This window comes from Hippocampus bargibanti, linkage group LG01 (genome assembly GCF_051943395.1).
Source record: "Hippocampus bargibanti isolate YZ-2025 linkage group LG01, ASM5194339v1, whole genome shotgun sequence".
NCBI lineage: Eukaryota > Metazoa > Chordata > Actinopteri > Syngnathiformes > Syngnathidae > Hippocampus > Hippocampus bargibanti.
In genome coordinates, this window is record NC_142734.1 from 10,182,814 (window position 1) to 10,202,691 (window position 19,878).

The 19,878-nt window shown below is 43.2% G+C and overlaps 1 protein-coding gene across 2 annotated transcripts; it reads left to right on the forward strand.

Moving 5' to 3' along the window:
* The first annotated feature begins 2,489 nt into the window (after window positions 1–2,489).
* Window positions 2,490–19,878, forward strand: col2a1a (collagen, type II, alpha 1a). Of its 2 annotated transcripts, XM_088995161.1 has the most exons (54): window positions 2,490–2,764; window positions 4,328–4,534; window positions 5,374–5,390; window positions 5,478–5,510; window positions 6,056–6,088; window positions 6,198–6,251; window positions 6,662–6,763; window positions 6,970–7,047; window positions 7,391–7,435; window positions 7,549–7,602; window positions 7,796–7,849; window positions 8,240–8,293; window positions 8,387–8,440; window positions 8,555–8,608; window positions 8,709–8,753; window positions 8,850–8,903; window positions 8,983–9,027; window positions 9,137–9,190; window positions 9,288–9,386; window positions 9,466–9,510; window positions 9,612–9,710; window positions 9,800–9,853; window positions 9,940–10,047; window positions 10,161–10,214; window positions 10,301–10,399; window positions 10,495–10,548; window positions 10,835–10,933; window positions 11,011–11,064; window positions 11,181–11,234; window positions 11,987–12,040; window positions 12,327–12,380; window positions 12,601–12,645; window positions 12,859–12,957; window positions 13,193–13,300; window positions 13,387–13,440; window positions 13,541–13,594; window positions 13,729–13,782; window positions 13,962–14,015; window positions 14,102–14,209; window positions 14,304–14,357; window positions 14,666–14,719; window positions 14,800–14,961; window positions 15,043–15,150; window positions 15,400–15,507; window positions 15,617–15,670; window positions 15,779–15,886; window positions 16,006–16,059; window positions 16,160–16,267; window positions 16,346–16,399; window positions 16,928–17,035; window positions 17,117–17,405; window positions 17,810–17,997; window positions 18,089–18,331; window positions 18,415–19,878. In XM_088995161.1, the coding sequence occupies exons 1-54, from the start codon at window positions 2,671–2,673 to the stop codon at window positions 18,559–18,561; spliced, it is 4,473 nt and encodes a 1,490-aa protein (XP_088851287.1). In that variant the 5' UTR covers window positions 2,490–2,670; the 3' UTR covers window positions 18,562–19,878. The 2 variants fall into 2 exon arrangements, with proteins under 2 accessions (XP_088851287.1, XP_088851297.1); XM_088995171.1 differs by lacking the exon at window positions 4,328–4,534.

The window sequence follows — 19,878 nt, forward strand, 5'->3', positions numbered from 1 at the left end:
AAGTGTCAATTAGAAGTAAATAAAACACAAAAATTGGATTGGATTGGATTGGATTGGATTTGCCTTTATTAGTCTAGCGGCGGAGAAATTTACATTTCTCAGCAGCAAAGTTATGAAAGAAATGAAAGTAGAAAATGTTTTCATTGTTTATCTATACTGTACATTAAATTAGTACAAAAATGTATTTAGTTTCACCTTACAAATTAACTGTCTGTATTGTATCAATTATTGCTTTATAAAGAGAGTACTGTAATGTGGTCAAAATCGGGAGTCTCCTGACCAATCCGGGGGACACAGATAACACATATCACCAAGTAAAAAAGTCCCTCAGTAATTCACACGTCCACAACTACTTTCAGCATTGTATTTCATATTTCTGAGAAAAATGAAATTAGTGAAAAAAATATCTGTACTTTCAGTTGTTCTGTTTAAAGTAGAACTTCTATTTGTCTCTCCAAAAAAGCTGGGTTTGACATGATCCAGCAACATAAACTGGTAGCACCCATCCACAGCACCTCAATCCTCTGTGGCCACAATGCTGAAACCTCGACACCCTGTAGACCCCTGGAACCCGTGTGCAGTAGTACAGTAATGAGGATAACCCTCCCCACCCCCGTCCGCCACATACCCATCCACCCTCCAACCACCGCTGCCCTCTCTTCCCCACCTCCAACCTAGACACCCCCCCACCCTTCATCCACAGCCTTCCTCACCCACCCCCCATCCTCACCATGCAGCTATCCCACCGCCTTGCCATCTCGCAGCATTCCGTGGGCCGCCGTGCACACAGAGGTCTATTGTGCATGCTGGGGGATGGCAGAAGGCAGTTTATAGCCCGAGTACCACAGAAAAGGGGATGTGGAGAAAGTCAATTAACAAAAATGTTCATGGTGCATTAATATCATGCTTACTCTTTTGGTTGTGTGTGATCAATATTTATCACTGTGGCTGTAATTCATTCTGAGCCCTAAAACTGGGCAGCACGACAATAAATAGATGTCCTTTTTCTTCATTTTTGCAAAATTAACTCTGTGCTAAACATTTAAATCTTAGTCTACAATGATGTGCACTGAAATTCAAACAGATTTTTTTTAAAGACGCAGCTCATGGTGTGACTATTTCAAAGTCCTATCCTTCACTGTGGGAGAGTGCCATGGTAACTAATTTTTCTGGGATGGTGTCAATTACTGAAATATTTCCGGTGTACACCTCATTATCGTTGTTTGTGATTGGAACATAAATTGATTTAAACCACTTTTGTTTGATGTTATCAATTTGAAACCTGGAAAAAAGGCTACACTGTAAAAGTGATTCAGTGGCATGAAGATGGCCGGTCTAAATCTTTCCTTGCTCCATGTGGAATGACGGTGGCTCGCCAGAAGGTCACAACCCTGGAATTACAGTGGCCCTCTGCCTGACAAAGACCTGCTTTCAAGCTTCCTCAGCTGGCCCAACCCAACAGAGCTCTTCTCGATAAAGATCACCAAGATGTTTCATCACCGCTCATCTTCACAAAAGCCGACGGTGGCGTAAAGGTGTTGTTTTAACAGTATATGTGACACGGTGATAATCCAAATTCTTGCAAGTGCACACAATCGATTCCTTAAAGCGACAGTTGAAATCAGTCAACTAATGAAAGAATGAATGTACTAAATGTACTCAAAAGATTGAAAGCAACCGCCGCATAATTGAGTTTCTCACAGAATGTCTTACTGGTCATCACAACTTCCTGTTAATTGCCTCTGTACAAACACAGCAACATCCCAGAAAGGTGGATGATACTGAGAACACATTGCACGGTCCATTGACCAGTTGAAGACAGAAAATGTATTTAATTATCACAGTTTAATCCATAATCCACAGACGAGATCGGCAGAGCCTTCTGATTCCTTCAGAAACTGTTCCTCTGCAGTTTCAAGCATATTTGACACAATATTTAATCAATATTAACACGTTTGCAATGACATTTCCGTTTGGTTTCAGTTCGAATGCCAATGCATTCCAAATAAATGGATTTCAAGAAGTCGCTGTGATGGAAAGGAAAAAACTCCAAAAGTGGTCAGTTTCACAGAGCGAAGTAAATTGTATAGAAATTCAAATAATATCTGTTGAAACTATAGTCCGAAATGTCAAATCAGAGGCCTGGCTTTGCCAAGCGACAATGTAAAATATGAATAACACTGAAAGATAATCTTAAAATGCGAAGCCCGTCGCCCATTGAGTTGATATCACTCAGAGCCTAAACACAAATTCCGCTTTCCTGAAGAAAGTGAAGGTGCATCTCCTGGCCAGCCCAAATGGGCCAGAGGAAGAAGGAAGGCTCGAGCAAAAAAAAAAAAAAAATCCTTGGAAGAGTACATGGTGCTGAATTGAGGGAGGGATATGAGGTTCAGGTTTCAGCTCGACAGGGGGTCAGGGGGAAGGACTGGCATTTTGGAATATACGAAGATCCATACAAGACACAGTGGACATAAAACTGCGGTGCTTGCCCTGACGCGGTGGGTGCAGAGTGCCAGCTGGGGCCCCGCGTTGGATTCCACTTAGTCTTTGGAGGGTTTGACTGCATGGTGCCTTCGGTCTCTGGGAACACACGTTGAACGCAGAAGTGACTGAAGGTCTCCTCCATCCCATCACTTCTCACCCGAGCTATTGCATGTCTCACATTTAGACATGTTTGGCTTTGTGGATTCAAGGACTGTTCTGCTAGTTGTAGCATCCCAACTTGTTTTGCTGGTTGTGGTCAGATGTCAGGAACAAGTAGACCGTAAGTATCAGATTTGCTTTTTTTTTCTTTGAAATTCAGTTTTTGTCGATAAAAAAATATATATGATGATCAACATTTCTTCCGGAGAACAACTGTTAAGGTCCGCAAAGTTTATTCTTTATTTATATTTTAGCCAAGGAGGAAGATGCTCATCAGTGTTTTTTTTCTGTAGCAGGTGAGCAAGTGCTCGTTTGTCCTCTCCTGGCACAGACTGTCGAGAGTTTTTTCCCCCAAAAGCTCAAGACTTAAATCAGAGAACTGACATAGCCATGCAAATACTGTAGACAACAGCTAATAAAATGTACACCTATTGTACACCTCCCCTAAAAATTGAAGCACGACCTGTTGTGGCTGCTGACTGAAACTGGCAAGGGTTGACTTTGACTTTCTGCATATTTGGCATTGGCAATAGGTGATATGGCAGTCTGGGTTTTTTTTCCCCAGAAGGGAACAACTGGCCATTTGATTGAAAAGACACAGCAAGGATGGAAGAGGTCTGAATATAATTGGAGAGAAAACTCATTGTTGTCATAATGTGAAGTGAAAGGGTCAGGCGATGTTTGACCTCAGTCTAGCAGGCTCAAAGGGTAGCAGGAAGTCAATGGCGAATATTAACTGAGTCGCTCCACAGCGGGAGACCGTCAGACAAAGGAACCAATTGATAGCAAGATGCATTTTTCTGCCTTCTGACTTTTAGCTGTGAAGTTCATGCAGACTATCAGCACTTCCAATGCTGGTGAAAAAAAACAAATAGCAGCAGTTTGCAGTGGGGCAGACAAATAAATTGAGCGTTCTTCAGCTACTGGTGTGTTTGTTATGTTGCTTGATGCCACTATGTGGTCCAGATGGAGAATTATTCTGTTTACTTAAGGCAGCAGCTTGCCAATTGGCCACAGTGTTCCTGAAAGAGAGATTCATTCATGGGAGCAGTAGAGGCCATACACATGCAGCACTGTATAGTCAGTAAAGTAAAAAATGGGAAGTAGTGTACTTCAGCTTGGATGCAACGACTTATAGGATATCCATGAGCTTGTGTAAGTGAGGTATATTTCAAATGTGTATGTTTGTGGGTCAGTCACTGTTTAAAAGCATAAAAACATCAGTGAAGTAACCAACGTCCAACCAACACCCAGATCATTTAGACACACTATTGAATCTCTGTTGATTGTTTTACAGTTTTTGGATTGGATATGCCTTTATTCGTCTCACAGTGGAGAAATTTACATTTCACAGCAGCAAAGTGATGAAAGGAATGAAAGTAGAAAAACAAATTTAAATTTAAATGTGCATTTAAATGTGTTCTTTTGCTTGTAATGGTTAGACTTTCTTCTCTCTTTCTACATTGTCCACTTCTGTGACTTACAAACCACAAACCCTCCATCTTAGCCTAACGCTGCCCCCTCCTCACCCCCTCAACCCCACAACCCCTCCTTTACTCAAACAATTTCGAAACAACATCAACAATTCCTAAACTTTTGATAACTTTATTTGGGTTTATCCCATTGACCCCCCCCCCCCCCTATCCCCCACCCTCCATTTGCCTCTCCCCGCTGGTCACAACAGAGGAAGCAGGTGGCTGCTTCCAGGACGGCCAGCTGTATAATGATAAGGATGTGTGGAAGCCAGAGCCGTGTCGAATCTGTGTGTGTGACAGCGGAACAGTTCTGTGTGATGAGATAATCTGCGAGGAGATGAAGGAATGTGCCAACCCTATCATCCCACCTGGAGAGTGCTGCCCCATGTGCCCCGCCGATGGCAGTGCCCACATTGGTTGTAATTTATTTATTCACATAGCCATAAATAAATTACTCTGTTCGCTTGTCTCACCCGGGCTAACACGATCGAATGGGCAATGCTGCATGATCAAAAATGGCTGCATGATCACTTCTCACATCATCTCTGAACCACTAGTTTTCACTGTGCTTAAACCAGGGGTCTCAAACTCCGGTCCTCGAGGGCCGCCGTCTGAGATGAGATTTCCAAGTCTCCCTGTTGCAACAGGGCCTCAAGTGCATTGCAACAGGGAGACTTGGAAAACATGTAGGACAGCGGCTCTCGAGGATCAGAGTTTGAGACACCCGGCTTAAACAGTTTGCTTGATTATGATCAGAACAGACATCTTTCACAGTGCATGGATGCCCAAGTGGGATGCCAACGCCATCCGTTTATATTTGTATCAAATCACAACAAAACCGTGAGAGATTCTGCTGAGGATCGAATAGAACCTGACCAAGAGTGAACGCTCCAAATGCGTTGGTCTTAGCAAACAGTTTCGGATGGAGTGAAGCCATCTATGGGTATCTTTCATCGAAAATAAATTGCTCTCCTAGAGGAATTCTTTGCGTCAAGATTGTGATTTCTTTTAGCTGCTTTTGTCTTAAATATGACATCATCATCATCATCATCATGGAATGCCTGCTTCTGTTTCAGCTCCCTCTTTATGTCACTAACCAAGATGGGTTTGTTGGCCTGTGGGTTTTAGCATGGACATGTGTTTTATCACTTCTCCTCTCCTAAATGTCAACATTCAAATCCATCCATAAAATGTCTTGAATTTTTATTTTATATGTGTTGTTCTTTCTTTCCCGTCACCCATTCATCGACGATAGAGAGGATCGGTGGAAGGGTGAGGCGATACGAACATTCTTTTACTATGACAACAAATTCTGTTTCAATATAAAGCTTTCCACTAAAATTCTCTACTATCAACCAGGGTCAGAAAGGAGAACCAGGCGATATTGCAGATGTAAGTAAATCCGGCACTCTATGAACCCCGTCCACTAGATAATAGCACATGAAAGACCAATTGTTGCAAACAACAGGTCCTGAACCCCTTCAAAATTTAGAAATGACCTCGATTTATGCCTCACGATTCTATCTTTATTTTTCTTTTGTCTCTTAGTCTTCATTCGTGGCGTGTTAAACGATCTCCCTGAAAGAGGCTTATGATCATTAAGTGTTATCAACACGGGTGTCTTGTTAGACTTTCTATAAATGAGCAAAAGCAGACATTCCTGGGACACAGTGAACCCCTTCAAATCCTCTTAGATCCTCTCAGCAACTTCCTAGCCAGGTTGCGCATGCACACACAAACACACACACACATTCACACACAGAAACCCACAAGCGTCAGGTGAACAAAGTCAGTTGAAGCTAAGGTCGAGCGGAGGTGATGTTTTCAGCTAAACTTGACATGGACAATCAAACCTTCACCATGTTGTTTTTTTATTTAAAAAATAAAATAAACTGCTTACCATTAATGACTAATATATTCCATTTTTCGTCCTGCAGGTTGTAGGACCAAGAGGACCATCAGGCCCAATGGTAAATCTCACCATTTTTGGATGCTGTGTAGGCTGATAGTTGTTTCTTGGTGCCCTGAGCAATGTCAGCCATGTTTGGAATGCTGAGTTGAACACTTTTGCTCTGGCAGGGCCCACCAGGTGACCAGGGATTACGCGGACCAGCTGGTGCAAAGGGTGACAAGGTAGGAGACAACACACAAACAAAAAATCATTAGTATGATTGTTCATGATCATAAAATTATTGATCTACCACAGATAGGTAATGTTCCACCTTCAACCTCTTAAAATAAAGGCCGTAGGCATATTTTGACAAGATATATTATTGTTGCTTTCATAACCAAAACCAAAACCAAATAGATTTTTAATTGAAGACATCGCGCAATTCAACCCCTGAAATTAAATGCTTACCAAACATAATTTAAATGTAATATTGTTCAGTTTACAGTTTTTGGGGGAAAAATAGCTTTGTCAATCATTTTTGAAGCATGCCGGATGTATACCATTCTCTTTTCCTAAATCCACGATTTAAAATTCAAATAACTTCTTCCAGTAACCTGTGATTGAAGGCCACTGTTGCCCTTCTTTCTCTAAGGGAAATGCTGGACCTCGCGGAAGAGATGGTGAGCCTGGGACTCCTGGAAACCCTGGACCGTCTGGCCCACCTGGGCCACCTGGACCCCCTGGACTTGGAGGGGTGAGTCATTGATCCATGCATACCCATATCTTCACTCAATTTTTTTAATGCGTCAACCCCATGATTTCTTCCCATAAGGCAAGAAACTGTGTCTTTTCAAGAGGTGCTTTTGGTTTTCTTGGGGCAGGCAAATGTTTCTGGGAATAAAGTCAGGTTCAATGTAGATTTGATGTGAAATAAATGTGCTATGTTTCTGTGTTTTTCAGAACTTTGCTGCACAGATGGCCACAGGCTTTGATGAGAAGGCCGGAGGTGCTCAAATGGGAGTGATGCAAGGACCAATGGTACGTGTAGTGTTTCTCTGTAGTGTGGCATACAGGAAATAATCAGTTGGAACTTGACATGCTGAATGAAACGTTTAATATGCTGCCCTCTTGCGGTCAAAGGTTCTTCATATACAGACTCGTATCCGTGTGTCAATTTTTTCCCATGAACTATCTACTATCATTTCAAATTCCATTCCTAAATTAACTAAATGTTTTTTTTTTACCATTTTAGCGATCCACAATTCATTTAATTGTAAACTGTAGAAGAAGTCCTTTGAACAAATTGCTGTGTAAATTCATTAATACTGAATAATTCATTTTTATGAATAATAATTTTTACCGCTGTGTGTTTCTCCTGCAGGGTCCAATGGGTCCTCGTGGTCCTCCTGGACCAAGTGGAGCCCCTGTAAGTGCATTTATCATTGAATTCAATGCATAGCATAGAAGAATAAAAATCCATACAATATTATTACTCCCTATTAAGTATAACACAGTCCGTTGGTGTAATTGTTCATGTAGGGGCCACAAGGTTTCCAGGGTGCCCCTGGTGAGGCTGGGGAGTCCGGTCCAGCTGTAAGTATCAATATTCTCTCTTAATTTTCAGCATTTTGTGTTTAGAACTTTGCGTCAATTTATTTTCATTGTCAATAGTTTGGCTGAAGAACAATGCAAGAGCAGCGCGTGCAAAAATTTTGCATCATTCCCAAGAATACACTCCAAAGTTGGATTTACAGAATACTCTAACTGGCTATTTGCTTCAAAATAGGGAGCAATGGGACCCCGTGGACCACCTGGACCTTCTGGAAAACCAGGAAGTGATGTAAGAATATGTTCACTTCAAATATGTTTAAGACAAAAGTCATTTCCGGGACACAACATGACACAAAGAACCCAAAAAAATATTAATTTGATCGAACATTCTTATTGTATTGTCCATTCTTATCATTCAACCACAAAGTCAAGGATCATTAAGCTTCAGTTAGTATTTGCTGCTGTTCAATGGTACGCCTTCAACTACAGTAAAGTCTCGTTATATCGATATTCAAGGGAGTCCGAAAAAATATCGATATAACCGGGACTATCGATATATCCGACCTTGTTTGCATGTAATTTTCTCCGTGCGTGCATAGAAATAGTATCGATATAACCGGGACTATCGATATAACCGATATCGATATAACGAGACTTGACTGTACTTGTTTTACTGCAGGGTGAGGCTGGCAAACCTGGCAAAGCTGGTGAGCGCGGACCTGCTGGACCTCAGGTTGGGGATTCTTTTAAATTACTTGGTGAAGACGTGAGGAAACTGGAGAGATATCTGATTTCCATTTCTTCTTTCCTTGTGTGTTCACTTCAGGGAGCTCGTGGATTCCCCGGAACTCCTGGCCTTCCTGGAATCAAAGGACACAGAGTAAATTCCGATCACTGCTTGACCTTTGAAATATCTTCACTAAAAAAGGGGCATGATAACATTATATGCTACAGCTCACTGAGGTCTGAGCAGTCTTGTCACTGTCCTCTGTAGGGTCACCCCGGTCTGGATGGAGCTAAAGGAGAGAACGGTGCTGCAGGAGCAAAGGTGACCACAGTGCATGCCAAAGAATTCCTCTTTTAGTGCTTGCATTCTCCTTTTTTAGTAGTTTTTTGAAATCGTATGCCATCTTATGTGTTTTAAACAGGGAGAGGCTGGTGCTTCTGGAGAGAATGGTGCCCCTGGACCCATGGTAAGTGCTTGCTGTACTAGACTCTCATTCATGGTATTTTGCTTTCTTTGTGTCCGCAAATACTGTGCAAGTCAACTCGGTTTTCTGTCATCTCAGGGCCCACGTGGTCTGCCTGGTGAGAGGGGACGAACCGGTGCTGCTGGAGCTGCTGTGAGTTTGAATCTCTGCTTTGCTCCATTCAAGCATCCTGTGTTTTCTGCTCCTTGACTTTCGTATAACAACTCCATAGGGTGCCCGTGGAAACGATGGCTTGCCCGGTCCTGCTGGTCCACCTGTAAGTTACATGTCAATATTATTTAACTAGATTGAACTCACTTCTTATTTCAAGCACTTCTAATACTGATTAGACAACACTAATGTTGAGGCTCCCCTTCTGTCTCCAGGGGCCTGTTGGTCCTGCTGGAGCTCCCGGTTTCCCAGGATCCCCAGGAGCCAAGGTGTGGACAGACCTCCAGTGGATTTGATGTTTAAAAAAACACACACACACAGACATAGCTTGGTCTTACTGTGGAAGTGCAAATCGTGTCCTGCCAGGGTGAAGCTGGTCCTACTGGAGCCCGTGGAGCAGAAGGCCAACAGGGTCCCCGTGGTGAGGCTGGTACACCGGGATCTCCAGGACCCGCCGGAGCATCGGTTTGTTATTTTCACCTGTAGCAGTAATTACCTCTAAACTGTCCTCAAGATCTGATTGTGACATTTTGTCCTGAAACAGGGAAATCCTGGCACTGATGGAATTCCTGGAGCCAAAGGATCTGCTGTAAATCCACTCTCCTCATTTTGATAACATTCTATACAATGTGTGATTGTCTCAATTTTGACTTGTGCTTTGTTGTTGTTGTTGTTTTTGTTACTTTGAAGGGTGGTCCTGGCATTGCTGGTGCCCCTGGCTTCCCTGGCCCTCGCGGACCCCCGGGACCACAGGGCGCAACAGGCCCCCTAGGACCCAAAGGACAGTCTGTGAGTCACTTGAGACTTAGAGAGTGATCTGTAAAGTTTTGAAAGTTGTTGACAAATACTCATCTTCTTCCTTGTCATGTCTGGTTTAGGGTGACCCTGGTCTTCCTGGATTTAAAGGTGAATCTGGACCCAAGGGAGAGCTTGTGAGTGATGTTGGAGTTCTATTCAAATAAATATTGAAACATCATTTCGCATGAATTCACATACTAACATACCCTGACATTTCCAGGGCCCCGCTGGTCCCCTAGGTCCACCCGGGCCATCTGGTGAGGAAGGAAAGCGAGGTGCAAGAGGAGAACCCGGAGCTGCTGGGCCACTTGGACCTCCTGGAGAACGAGTACGGATTCACTCTATTTAATGACATGGCTAGAATAAAAAAAAGACAAATAACAAATAAATGTAGTGATGTTGTGATTCTGATGAGGTTTTTTTGGATGATAATCCTGACAGGGAGCTCCTGGCAACCGTGGTTTCCCAGGTCAAGATGGTCTTGCTGGCGCTAAGGTGGGTCTTTTGTTTGACTGCACTGGTTGACTGGTTTATGAGAGCTGAAGTGACTTTTGACTTTTTTGACTTTTCACGCTTTTCAGGGTGCCCCAGGTGACCGTGGGGTTCCTGGTGCCGCTGGGCCTAAAGGTGCTACTGGGGATCCTGGACGCACAGGAGAGTCTGGTCTTCCTGGAGCGAGGGTGAGTTCTGCCTCATAGCAGTCGAAATCAGGAAAGCAGAAGCACCCAGTAGTTTTGCAACTGAAATGGTCTGAATAAATATTTGCCTTTTACAGGGTCTAACTGGACGTCCTGGAGATACTGGTCCTCAGGGCAAAGTCGGACCTTCTGTGAGTACTATTGAAGATATCAAGTTGAATTTTGCTTTGAGGAATTCTAAAATAAAAACAATGGTCTAGCCACTATATTTATTATGCAAAACTGTATAGTAATCTTAATCATATTTGAAAGCTTTTGGAAAGCAAGACAAACAACAAATTCAACAAACAACAGTATTCTAGTTGATTCAACTACTATCATGACGATCCATACTGACGTGTCAGTATGGATCAAGTTCCTTCTTAATATTTCCAGTAAAATCTCTCAGTGTTAATTTGTTTAATTGATGGGTGATAGGGTGCTCCAGGTGAGGACGGTCGCCCGGGCCCTCCTGGTCCTCAGGGTGCTCGTGGACAGCCAGGAGTGATGGGATTCCCTGGACCAAAAGGAGCCAATGTAAGCTTGTCAGAAAGAAATTTGAATATCACAGTTACTTGAAAGTTTTTTATAGCTGACTGAGTCATGTTCAACAGGGTGAGCCCGGAAAGCCTGGAGAGAAAGGTCTTTTAGGTCGCACTGGTCTGAGAGTAAGTGCTCTTTCATCGTTAATAATGTACAGTACACTACTTCCACTTAACATCCATTGGTGGATATATTATCTTCTTTTGCCAATATTCTAACTAACATCTTTCTCTCTGAACAGGGCTTGCCTGGAAAAGATGGTGAGACTGGATCTGCTGGACCACCTGGCCCTGCAGTAAGTGATCAGTTTTGTACAGATTTGCCGGACTAGATCACATATTATCAAGACTTTGACAAAAAATCAATTTCCAGCATGGATGTTACCCTTCAGACTACCCTCGCAATAAGTGATCAGCTGTACAGAACTATCCTATTTAAGGACTCTCTGGGCATGTATAATTATAGCATTAACGGTATGTTTTAATGTCTTCAAACACAAACTTAAAAAAAACATGTTTACAAGCATATAATATAAAAATCTACATATATATATATATATATATATATATATATATATATATATATATATATATATAGAGAGAGAGAGAGAGAGAGAGAGAGAGAGAGAGAGAGAGAGAGAGAGAGAGAGAGAGAGAGAGAGAGAGAGAGAGAGAGAGAGAGAGAGAGAGAGAGAGAGAGAGAGAGAGAGAGAGAGAGAGAGTGAAAATGAGAGTATATGTATATGTATTTCTATCAATTGCCTCTGATCTATGCTGGTAAATGGGCTGCCACTTTTATTGCACCTTTCTACCTGAAATACTCAAGTACTTCATACGGTTAGCTCATTCACCTGGTGGCACAGCACGAGTTATGATTGTGCACCAGCAACAACAACAGCAACACCATACAATCAGTAAAATAGATTGTGAAACTTGAACCTGCCATGGCGGGAATTTACTTCAGTCATGAGATTGAATTTAGACGTTTCCAAAATTAACTTGATGTGTTTGTTTGTTTTTGTTTTGTTTTTAACTCCAATTATCTTAGGGGCCCGCTGGAGAGAGAGGAGAGCAAGGTCAACCTGGACCTTCTGGCTTCCAGGTTAGTTTCTTGATCAAGCCCCATCATCATATTGACAATCTACACAATGAATATATTATTCTAGAGATGGAAGGTTGAGCTGTCAGGGAAACACACTTGAACATTTACAAGATGCAATACCTCGGTGTGATCCAAAAAAAAAACATGTTCAGGGTTAGACAAGATAAAGACAGGTGAATCCAGGATTAATTTCAAAGTCCCCACTCGCCAGTTAATGCATTCATACTTGCAAAGATGCATAAACACAATAGTGCATATAAAAAATGTCTACTTTTTTGTCAAACAGGGTCTGCCTGGTCCATCTGGTTCCCCTGGAGAGGCTGGAAAACCCGGAGACCAGGTGAATACATTTTCATTCAGGCATTTTCCTACTTCGTTTTTGAATGAAATGTAATTTTTCTGGAGTGTGGTGGTGTCGTTAAACAATATTGCATCTGCCTGAAGTTGAACAGACAATTAAGAATTTCTCTTGTAATGCTTACTTTTAGTTCTACTTTACAGAGCATTCATTTTAAAAGTATCCCTCAAACAGGAATGAACTTTTCGGTTTCTCTCAACAGGGTGTTCCAGGAGAAGGTGGAGCTCCTGGTACTGTTGGACCCAGAGTAAGCTCCTTATCTATTATTTAAATGCAGAACATAACATAAAGAGGAAACGTTTCATGTTACTGTGGCGCTGCATAAAGATTTATTACTGTACTCTACCAATATCAAGCTCATTAAATAACAAAGCTACCTGACATTTACATACTTTTATATTGTCATTTTACATTCATCCCAGAATGCTCATGTTAATTCAGTGCATCTGTCTCCAAACAGGGTGAACGTGGTTTCCCTGGTGAGAGGGGTGGTGCTGGCCCTCAGGGTCTGCAGGGACCTCGTGGACTTCCCGGAACACCTGGAAGTGATGGACCCAAGGTCAGTAAAAACTGCAACACTTTCATTTCCGATACAACATAAATTGTCTTCTCTGTACCACCAACACATCATCATCAAGCTCCTCACCTTGTGTTTTTGACATTTATTTGTGAGAACCATCAAAGTATGCCCAGCCTTCACTTAGAAACTAAATGACAGATGAGCAATCTTTTTTACACATTGTTTCAATCATTGTTGCAAAGATGGATTGACAAGTGAAATACTCTTCATTTAGGGAGCTATTGGACCAGCTGGAGCTGCAGGACCCCAGGGACCCCCAGGGCTGCAGGGAATGCCCGGAGAGAGAGGTGCCGGCGGCATCCCAGGAGCCAAAGGAGATAGAGTGCGTGGCTGATTACTTTTTGTTCAGACACTCCTATTCATCCTATCATGAAATATATGATGAATATGCTTTTTGTATTCCTACAGGGTGATAATGGAGCAAAGGGGCCGGAAGGAGCTCCCGGAAAGGACGGTTCTAGAGTGAGTCCATAATGATGTTGTGCTTATTAATTTGTCTTTCATCCCTGGTTATAAACATTAATCAACATCAATAACTCTGCTCCCTTGCCTCCTTTCTCAGGGTTTGACTGGTCCCATTGGTCCTCCTGGCCCCGCTGGACCCAACGGTGCAAAGGTAAGACTAAGAATGCTACTTCTGGATTACAAAACGAACAATCACGTGTAATGAGCCCTTTTGTGCGATGTACCATCCAAGTTCTATGTTATTAATTATGGTTGGCTTAACTGTTTTTCTTCGACCGATTCAAGGGTGAGAATGGACCCGTGGGACCCTCTGGTGCTCCTGGCGTTCGTGGCGCTCCTGTAAGCATACAACTCGCACAAAAGGACATGATCACATATTATGTCTCATCTTCATATATTCATACTGTCATTGATCTTATATGTTTGGATTTTACCAGTGAGCTTCATAATATGGCCTCCTGGTACATATCTGCTCCAATAATGCTTGCCTTGATTGAGTCTCTTCGAAACTCTTGTAGGGTGACCGTGGTGAGGGCGGTCCTCCTGGGCCTGCTGGCTTTGCCGGACCTCCTGTAAGTACATTAGACCTAATGGAATGTTAGTCTGAAGTCATCTTCAGCAATTACAGAAACATGGCTGCATTGTGTGACACATCCAGGGTGCAGATGGTCAGCCTGGAGTCAAGGGAGAGCTTGGTGAGAGCGGACAAAAAGGAGAGGCTGGTACTACTGGACCTCAAGGGCCATCGGGAGCACCAGGACCTGTGGTGGGTACTTTGAAATAGCTCCAAGTTAAAAATGATCGGGTAAATATAAATGTATGGGGTATAATAACTTATGTTTGGTTTTTCCCTTTGTCAGGGCCCAACTGGTGTTTCTGGACCTAAGGGAGCACGTGGCGCTCAGGGAGCTCCTGTAAGTAACTGAAATTAAAAAAAAAAAGTTCAGGGACAGAATTCACAGAATAAATTTCTTTTCTAATACTTTTTTAATCAAAACAAGCTTTGGGACATTGTAACTCTGTGAAAGGGTTGTTTAAACTCAGATGGCCCCATATAAAGTGGGGATCTTCAATTGTGACACATATCAGTTTGTAGAAAAAGTGGGCAACCATTCACAAATCCGCGTTGTTGCAAAGAACCTTTAGTTACTAAGATGTCAAAAAGAAATTATGGCTGAGTTACACAGTTTTGGTGATGCTTAACACAGTCTGTCTTTGACAGGGTGCTACTGGTTTCCCTGGTGCTGCTGGTAGAGTTGGGTCTCCAGGCCCTAATGTAAGTATATTTATTTCAGAATGATCTCAAAGGTTCTGTTATTGACTTCTATCGACCAATGTTTTTTTTAATCTATCAAGGGTAACCCTGGTTCTGTTGGACCTGCTGGTCCCGCTGGCAAAGATGGACCAAAAGGTGCTCGTGGTGATGCGGGACCCCCAGGAAGACAAGGAGATGCTGGTCTAAGAGGAGCAGCTGGTGCACAAGGAGAAAAGGGAGAACCTGGTGAAGATGGACCCCCTGTATGTCACCCTTTCTGACTGATTGTTTCTTCCTGCTAGTAGAACAGTTGCAATGGAACCCTCTGTTGTTGGTCTGTGTAGGGTGCTGATGGACCTTCTGGGCCTCAAGGTTTGGCTGGATCTCGCGGTATTGTTGGTTTGCCTGGTCAGCGTGGAGAGAGAGGCTTCCCTGGTCTACCTGGACCTTCTGTACGTCCGTTAACTATTTCTTCTCTTCTTCTATTATTCTGCTACACTTTGGTTGCACTCAAAATTATTCAAATCAACTGCAATTTTGTAACCTTTGCAATATTACATAAAAAAAAATTCCCCTCAGTATTTGTATCTCAGGTACAAAATTTCAGAATAGTGTGAAAAGAGCGACCATGATTATGGAAAACTGATGGGGCAACTAAAAAAAAACCATTCAAAATAAATTAATATCCGCTTTGTGTCAAGGGTGAGCCTGGTAAACAAGGATCTCCGGGTTCTGGTGGTGATCGTGGACCTCCTGGACCTGTAGGACCCCCTGGACTTACTGGACCTTCTGGAGAGACTGGAAGAGAGGTGACACTTGGATACATAGACAGACATAGCAACCATATGATAAAAGCCCAGAGTTAATACAGAATTGAGCAGAGTCATGGTTTATTCAATATTTCTGTGTGTGTTTCAGGGTACCCCTGGATCAGATGGACCACCTGGCAGAGATGGAGCAGTTGGAATCAAGGTGAGAAAAATAGTACAAGTTCTCACAATCAGAGACCAAAAGTAAAACAACTGGAGAAAAAAAAACCCGTATGCAAACATCAAAGTCAGTAATTTTTTCTTCCTGTAGGGAGAGCGAGGTAATGCTGGTCCTGCTGGTGCCCCTGGAGCTCCTGGTGCTCCTGGTGCCCCTGGCCCTGTCGGACCTCTTGGCAAGCAGGGAGATAGAGGAGAGTCTGTGAGTAAGCTAAAAAGACCAAGACTACTAAAAGACCAATGTGTGGACATTAATTGTTTAGAAACAAATGAGAAATGCACCAAGTGTCGTACGAAAATGAGAACACTCTCTCTCTTCAGGGTACACAAGGACCTGCAGGACCTCCTGGACTCGCCGGTGCACGAGGAATGGCTGTGAGTGTCAAAATTCTAATCAACCTCAGAAAGAAATTGATTATTTTACTTGACTGTAACCCGAAATGGTTAATTTTGACACATCAATCTTGTAATCCAGGGACCTCAAGGACCACGTGGAGATAAGGGAGAGAGTGGTGAGGCTGGTGAGAGAGGACAAAAAGGTCACCGTGGATTCACTGGTCTGCAGGGTCTGCCTGGACCTCCTGTAAGGAACTCACAGCAATTTGGCATCTTTGATTTGGCTTCTATTTGTTGCCTAACCTGTTTGGATTTGTTGAAACAGGGTCCCGCTGGAGATTCTGGGGCTTCGGGACCGACAGGACCTAATGGGGCTAAGGTGTGAACAAAAAGAAGAAAAATGACGCATATTTTCCATCATGTGCTACAATATTTAACAGTAATGGAGGTCACGGGTCAGTCTCTGTGCAATTCTCCAATTACTTTGCAAAGAAGGGGACGGCAAAGCGTGAGGGCCTTAATTATCCACCAATGTGATAAGATGGGCGGCAGAGCCATTTTTTAATTATGCTGGGTGAGGAGAAGAGGCTGACAGTCAGAGGGAACCACCCGTGCTACATCAGAATATTCTGTATTATCTCTTGCAGATTAGATAAACACAGTTTATGATAAGAGGAATGAAAGAAAATGTTACCACACAAATTATCTTCATGCATAATAAGGCAAGTGGTCTAGAGGTGATAGGAGAATAGAGGGGAACTGAAAGTTACGTTTAATACTTCATCAACCTTTTGTGCCTCATCACTGAGCAAAAGTTTTATACTCAATGCTAAGCAAAGTTCAGGAATCATTCAGATTTCACATTCATTTACACCTAATTTTGCATTTAACGAAACACTGTTTTTAGGGACCACCTGGACCAACTGGACTTGCTGGCAAAGATGGATCTAACGGACAAGCTGGTCCCATCGGACCACCTGGACCTCGTGGACGCTCTGGAGAAAGTGGCCCACCTGTATGTTAAACAGAACACAGTTTCATTTCCTGTTTGTGTAGTTTTTCGGTCATTGAGCATTTGCTGTTTTGAATTCACTAGGGTCCTCCTGGAAACGCTGGACCCCCTGGTCTTCCTGGGCCCCCAGGCCCTGGCATTGACATGTCTGCCTTCGCTGGTTTGGGTCAGACTGAGAAGTCTCCCGATCCACTGAGGTATATGAGGGCTGATGAGGCTTCCAGTTCCCTGAGACAGCACGATGTTGAGGTTGATTCCACGCTCAAGTCGCTCAACAACCAGATTGAGAACCTGCGCAGCCCTGATGGCTCCCAGAAGAACCCCGCTCGCTCTTGCAGAGACCTCAAACTGTGTCACCCAGAGTGGAAGAGTGGTAAGTGATTTGCTGTTGTAGAATAAATATTTGACAAATACAGAAAGTTAGCAAAAGCTATTTCAGTGATACACCATCAGTTCTCATGCATTGCTAAAGTGTAATTTGTAAATACTCAAGCTCCAGTCTGTGTCTCCATCTATTTTAGAAAAATACACAACTATATGTTGGAGAGCCACAGGGATCCTTTCTGGGCCTTAATGTTAAGTCACAGAATACCCAAAACAAAGATTGACAGATCGGATGAAGGGTTAGGGTTCTTATAATTCAGATTCCCAATGAACCATACAAGAAGTGGGATGGCACCCAAATTATCATGATCAATATCATCTTAGACATGTGTACCTGGAATTACAGTGGCATTTCTGTACAATATTCCACTACCCAACCTTCTATCTCTCAAGGTGACTACTGGGTTGACCCCAACATCGGAAGCACAGCTGATGCCATCAAGGTCTTTTGCAACATGGAGACTGGTGAGACCTGCGTCTACCCAACAATTGCCAATATACCAAAGAAGTCCTGGTGGACCAGCAAGAGCAAGGATCGCAAACACATCTGGTTCGGAGAAACAATGAATGGTGGATTCCACGTGAGTGCACTTCAACCAAATACATTATGAGGTGATGACGATTTAAGGCTTTTCTAGAAAGTAGTTAATCAAAAGACTGGTTTGGTTACAGTTCAACTACGCTCAGGATGGCCCCGCGGCTAACACCGCCAGCGTTCAACTGACCTTCTTGAGGCTTCTTTCCAATGAGGCATCCCAGAACCTCACTTACCATTGCAAGAATAGCATTGCCTACATGGATCAGGCCACAGGCAACCTGAAGAAGGCTTTGCTGCTGCAGGGCTCCAACGATGTGGAGGTCCGCGCAGAGGGCAACAGCCGCTTCACATATAGCGTGTTGGAGGATGGCTGCAAGGTCAGTGCAGATAACAGAAAATATAATGCCATTAATAATGAGTGACAGAGAAACTGACGGATTTCTTTCTTTTCCGCCAACAGAAGCACACAGGCCGGTGGGGCAAAACCGTATTTGAGTACAAAACACAGAAAACCTCCCGTCTGCCCATCGTGGACATTGCTCCTATGGATATCGGAGGAGCGGATCAGGAGTTTGGCGTGGATGTAGGCCCAGTCTGCTTCTTGTAAAGTGGGATATCACAGTGGCCCCTTCCCTCTCCCCCCAGAATAACAGGAACGAAATAAACTCAACCATGAAACAATACACACGATTCCACAGTAAAGAAGAATGGAATTCTAAAAAGAAAATTGATCTGACAACGAAGTGCTCTCCAAGTTGGATGCTAGCACTGAAGGGCATCGGCAATAAGTGTACATACTGCATGTCTGTCAACCCGCTTCCTGAGATCCAGTCATGTTTCCCATGGCCCACTGTTGACGGGTACGAGTCCAGAGGAGGAGGGACCGAGCAAATGTGGAGAACTGAAACATGCCTTGATGTCACTTATTTATTGTCTCATTTGAATGGGCAGAGATGAGGTAGGACTGGAGGGGTTCACTTTGTAAGTACGACAAGCCCCTTTCCACTACAGAACAGCCCCACAACCTCTGTCCCAGTCCTACTCCACCTTCCTCCCCGTTCCATCCTGTCACACTAATATGGAATTTTGAATCCGTGTAGACCAATAAAATATTCTGAAAATCCAGGTACTCCACGCCTGTCCATCGTGAGCAGGAGCAAAACCATGACCGTGTATTATAAAGCCTTGGTTATATTGTTGTAAAGGTATGTGTTTATAAGCAAATGGTTCAAATGTTTATTTCCACATTATGTGTATACATGTTTTTATGCACACCAACACTTTGAAAAGTGAGGTTACATGTGGGGGTGTATGTTCCAAAGTACTGTACCCCTTCACTGCCCATCATAGGAGGGAGGCTTTACTCTGCTCTCATGGCAAATTTGTTTTGGACAAATCCTAAGCAATTTTGCCATTTTGTGTCATCATCTAGATGGTTTGAAGCTACCTCATGCTGAAAAACAAAGTGAAAATGGAGAGATGATCACAAACACATTTACTATCAGGCAAAACCGAACGTCTGCCTTTGTTTCTGATGGCTCTCTCTTCAGGAGGTGCGATGAGTTTTGTAATAGTCGGTACTGAAAGCCCTTGACACCAGCCCTATTTCCCACTAGCGTCGCACCGCACTCACACCCCACCCTGCAAAAGGGGTGCCGTCGGGTAAGACAGGTGGAGACCGGGGGGATGCTTCAAGACCTCTGCTGAAGTCCACACACACCAAAGCTGAACCAAGTTGCTCAATAACAACCAGGGTGGGACACCTCTGTGTGCGTGAGGGTGTGTACATTTTTTAAATTAATTTTATTATGATCCATTTGGTTTTTATTTTGTTACACGTCTTATTGATGTAAATTGGAAATAAAAGGAAAACAGAATTAAGATGTTGATTTTGCTTTGAGTTTTCAATAAAAGCATCACAGGA

Coding starts and splice junctions, on each gene's coding strand:
- col2a1a (XM_088995161.1), top strand. CDS start 2,671: ATGTTTGGCTTTGTGGATTCAAGGACTGTTCTGCTAGTTGTAGCATCC. Junction 9,191..9,287: donor CAGGATCCCCAGGAGCCAAG/GTGTGGACAGAC, acceptor GTGTCCTGCCAG/GGTGAAGCTGGTCCTACTGG. Junction 11,235..11,986: donor CTGGACCACCTGGCCCTGCA/GTAAGTGATCAG, acceptor CAATTATCTTAG/GGGCCCGCTGGAGAGAGAGG.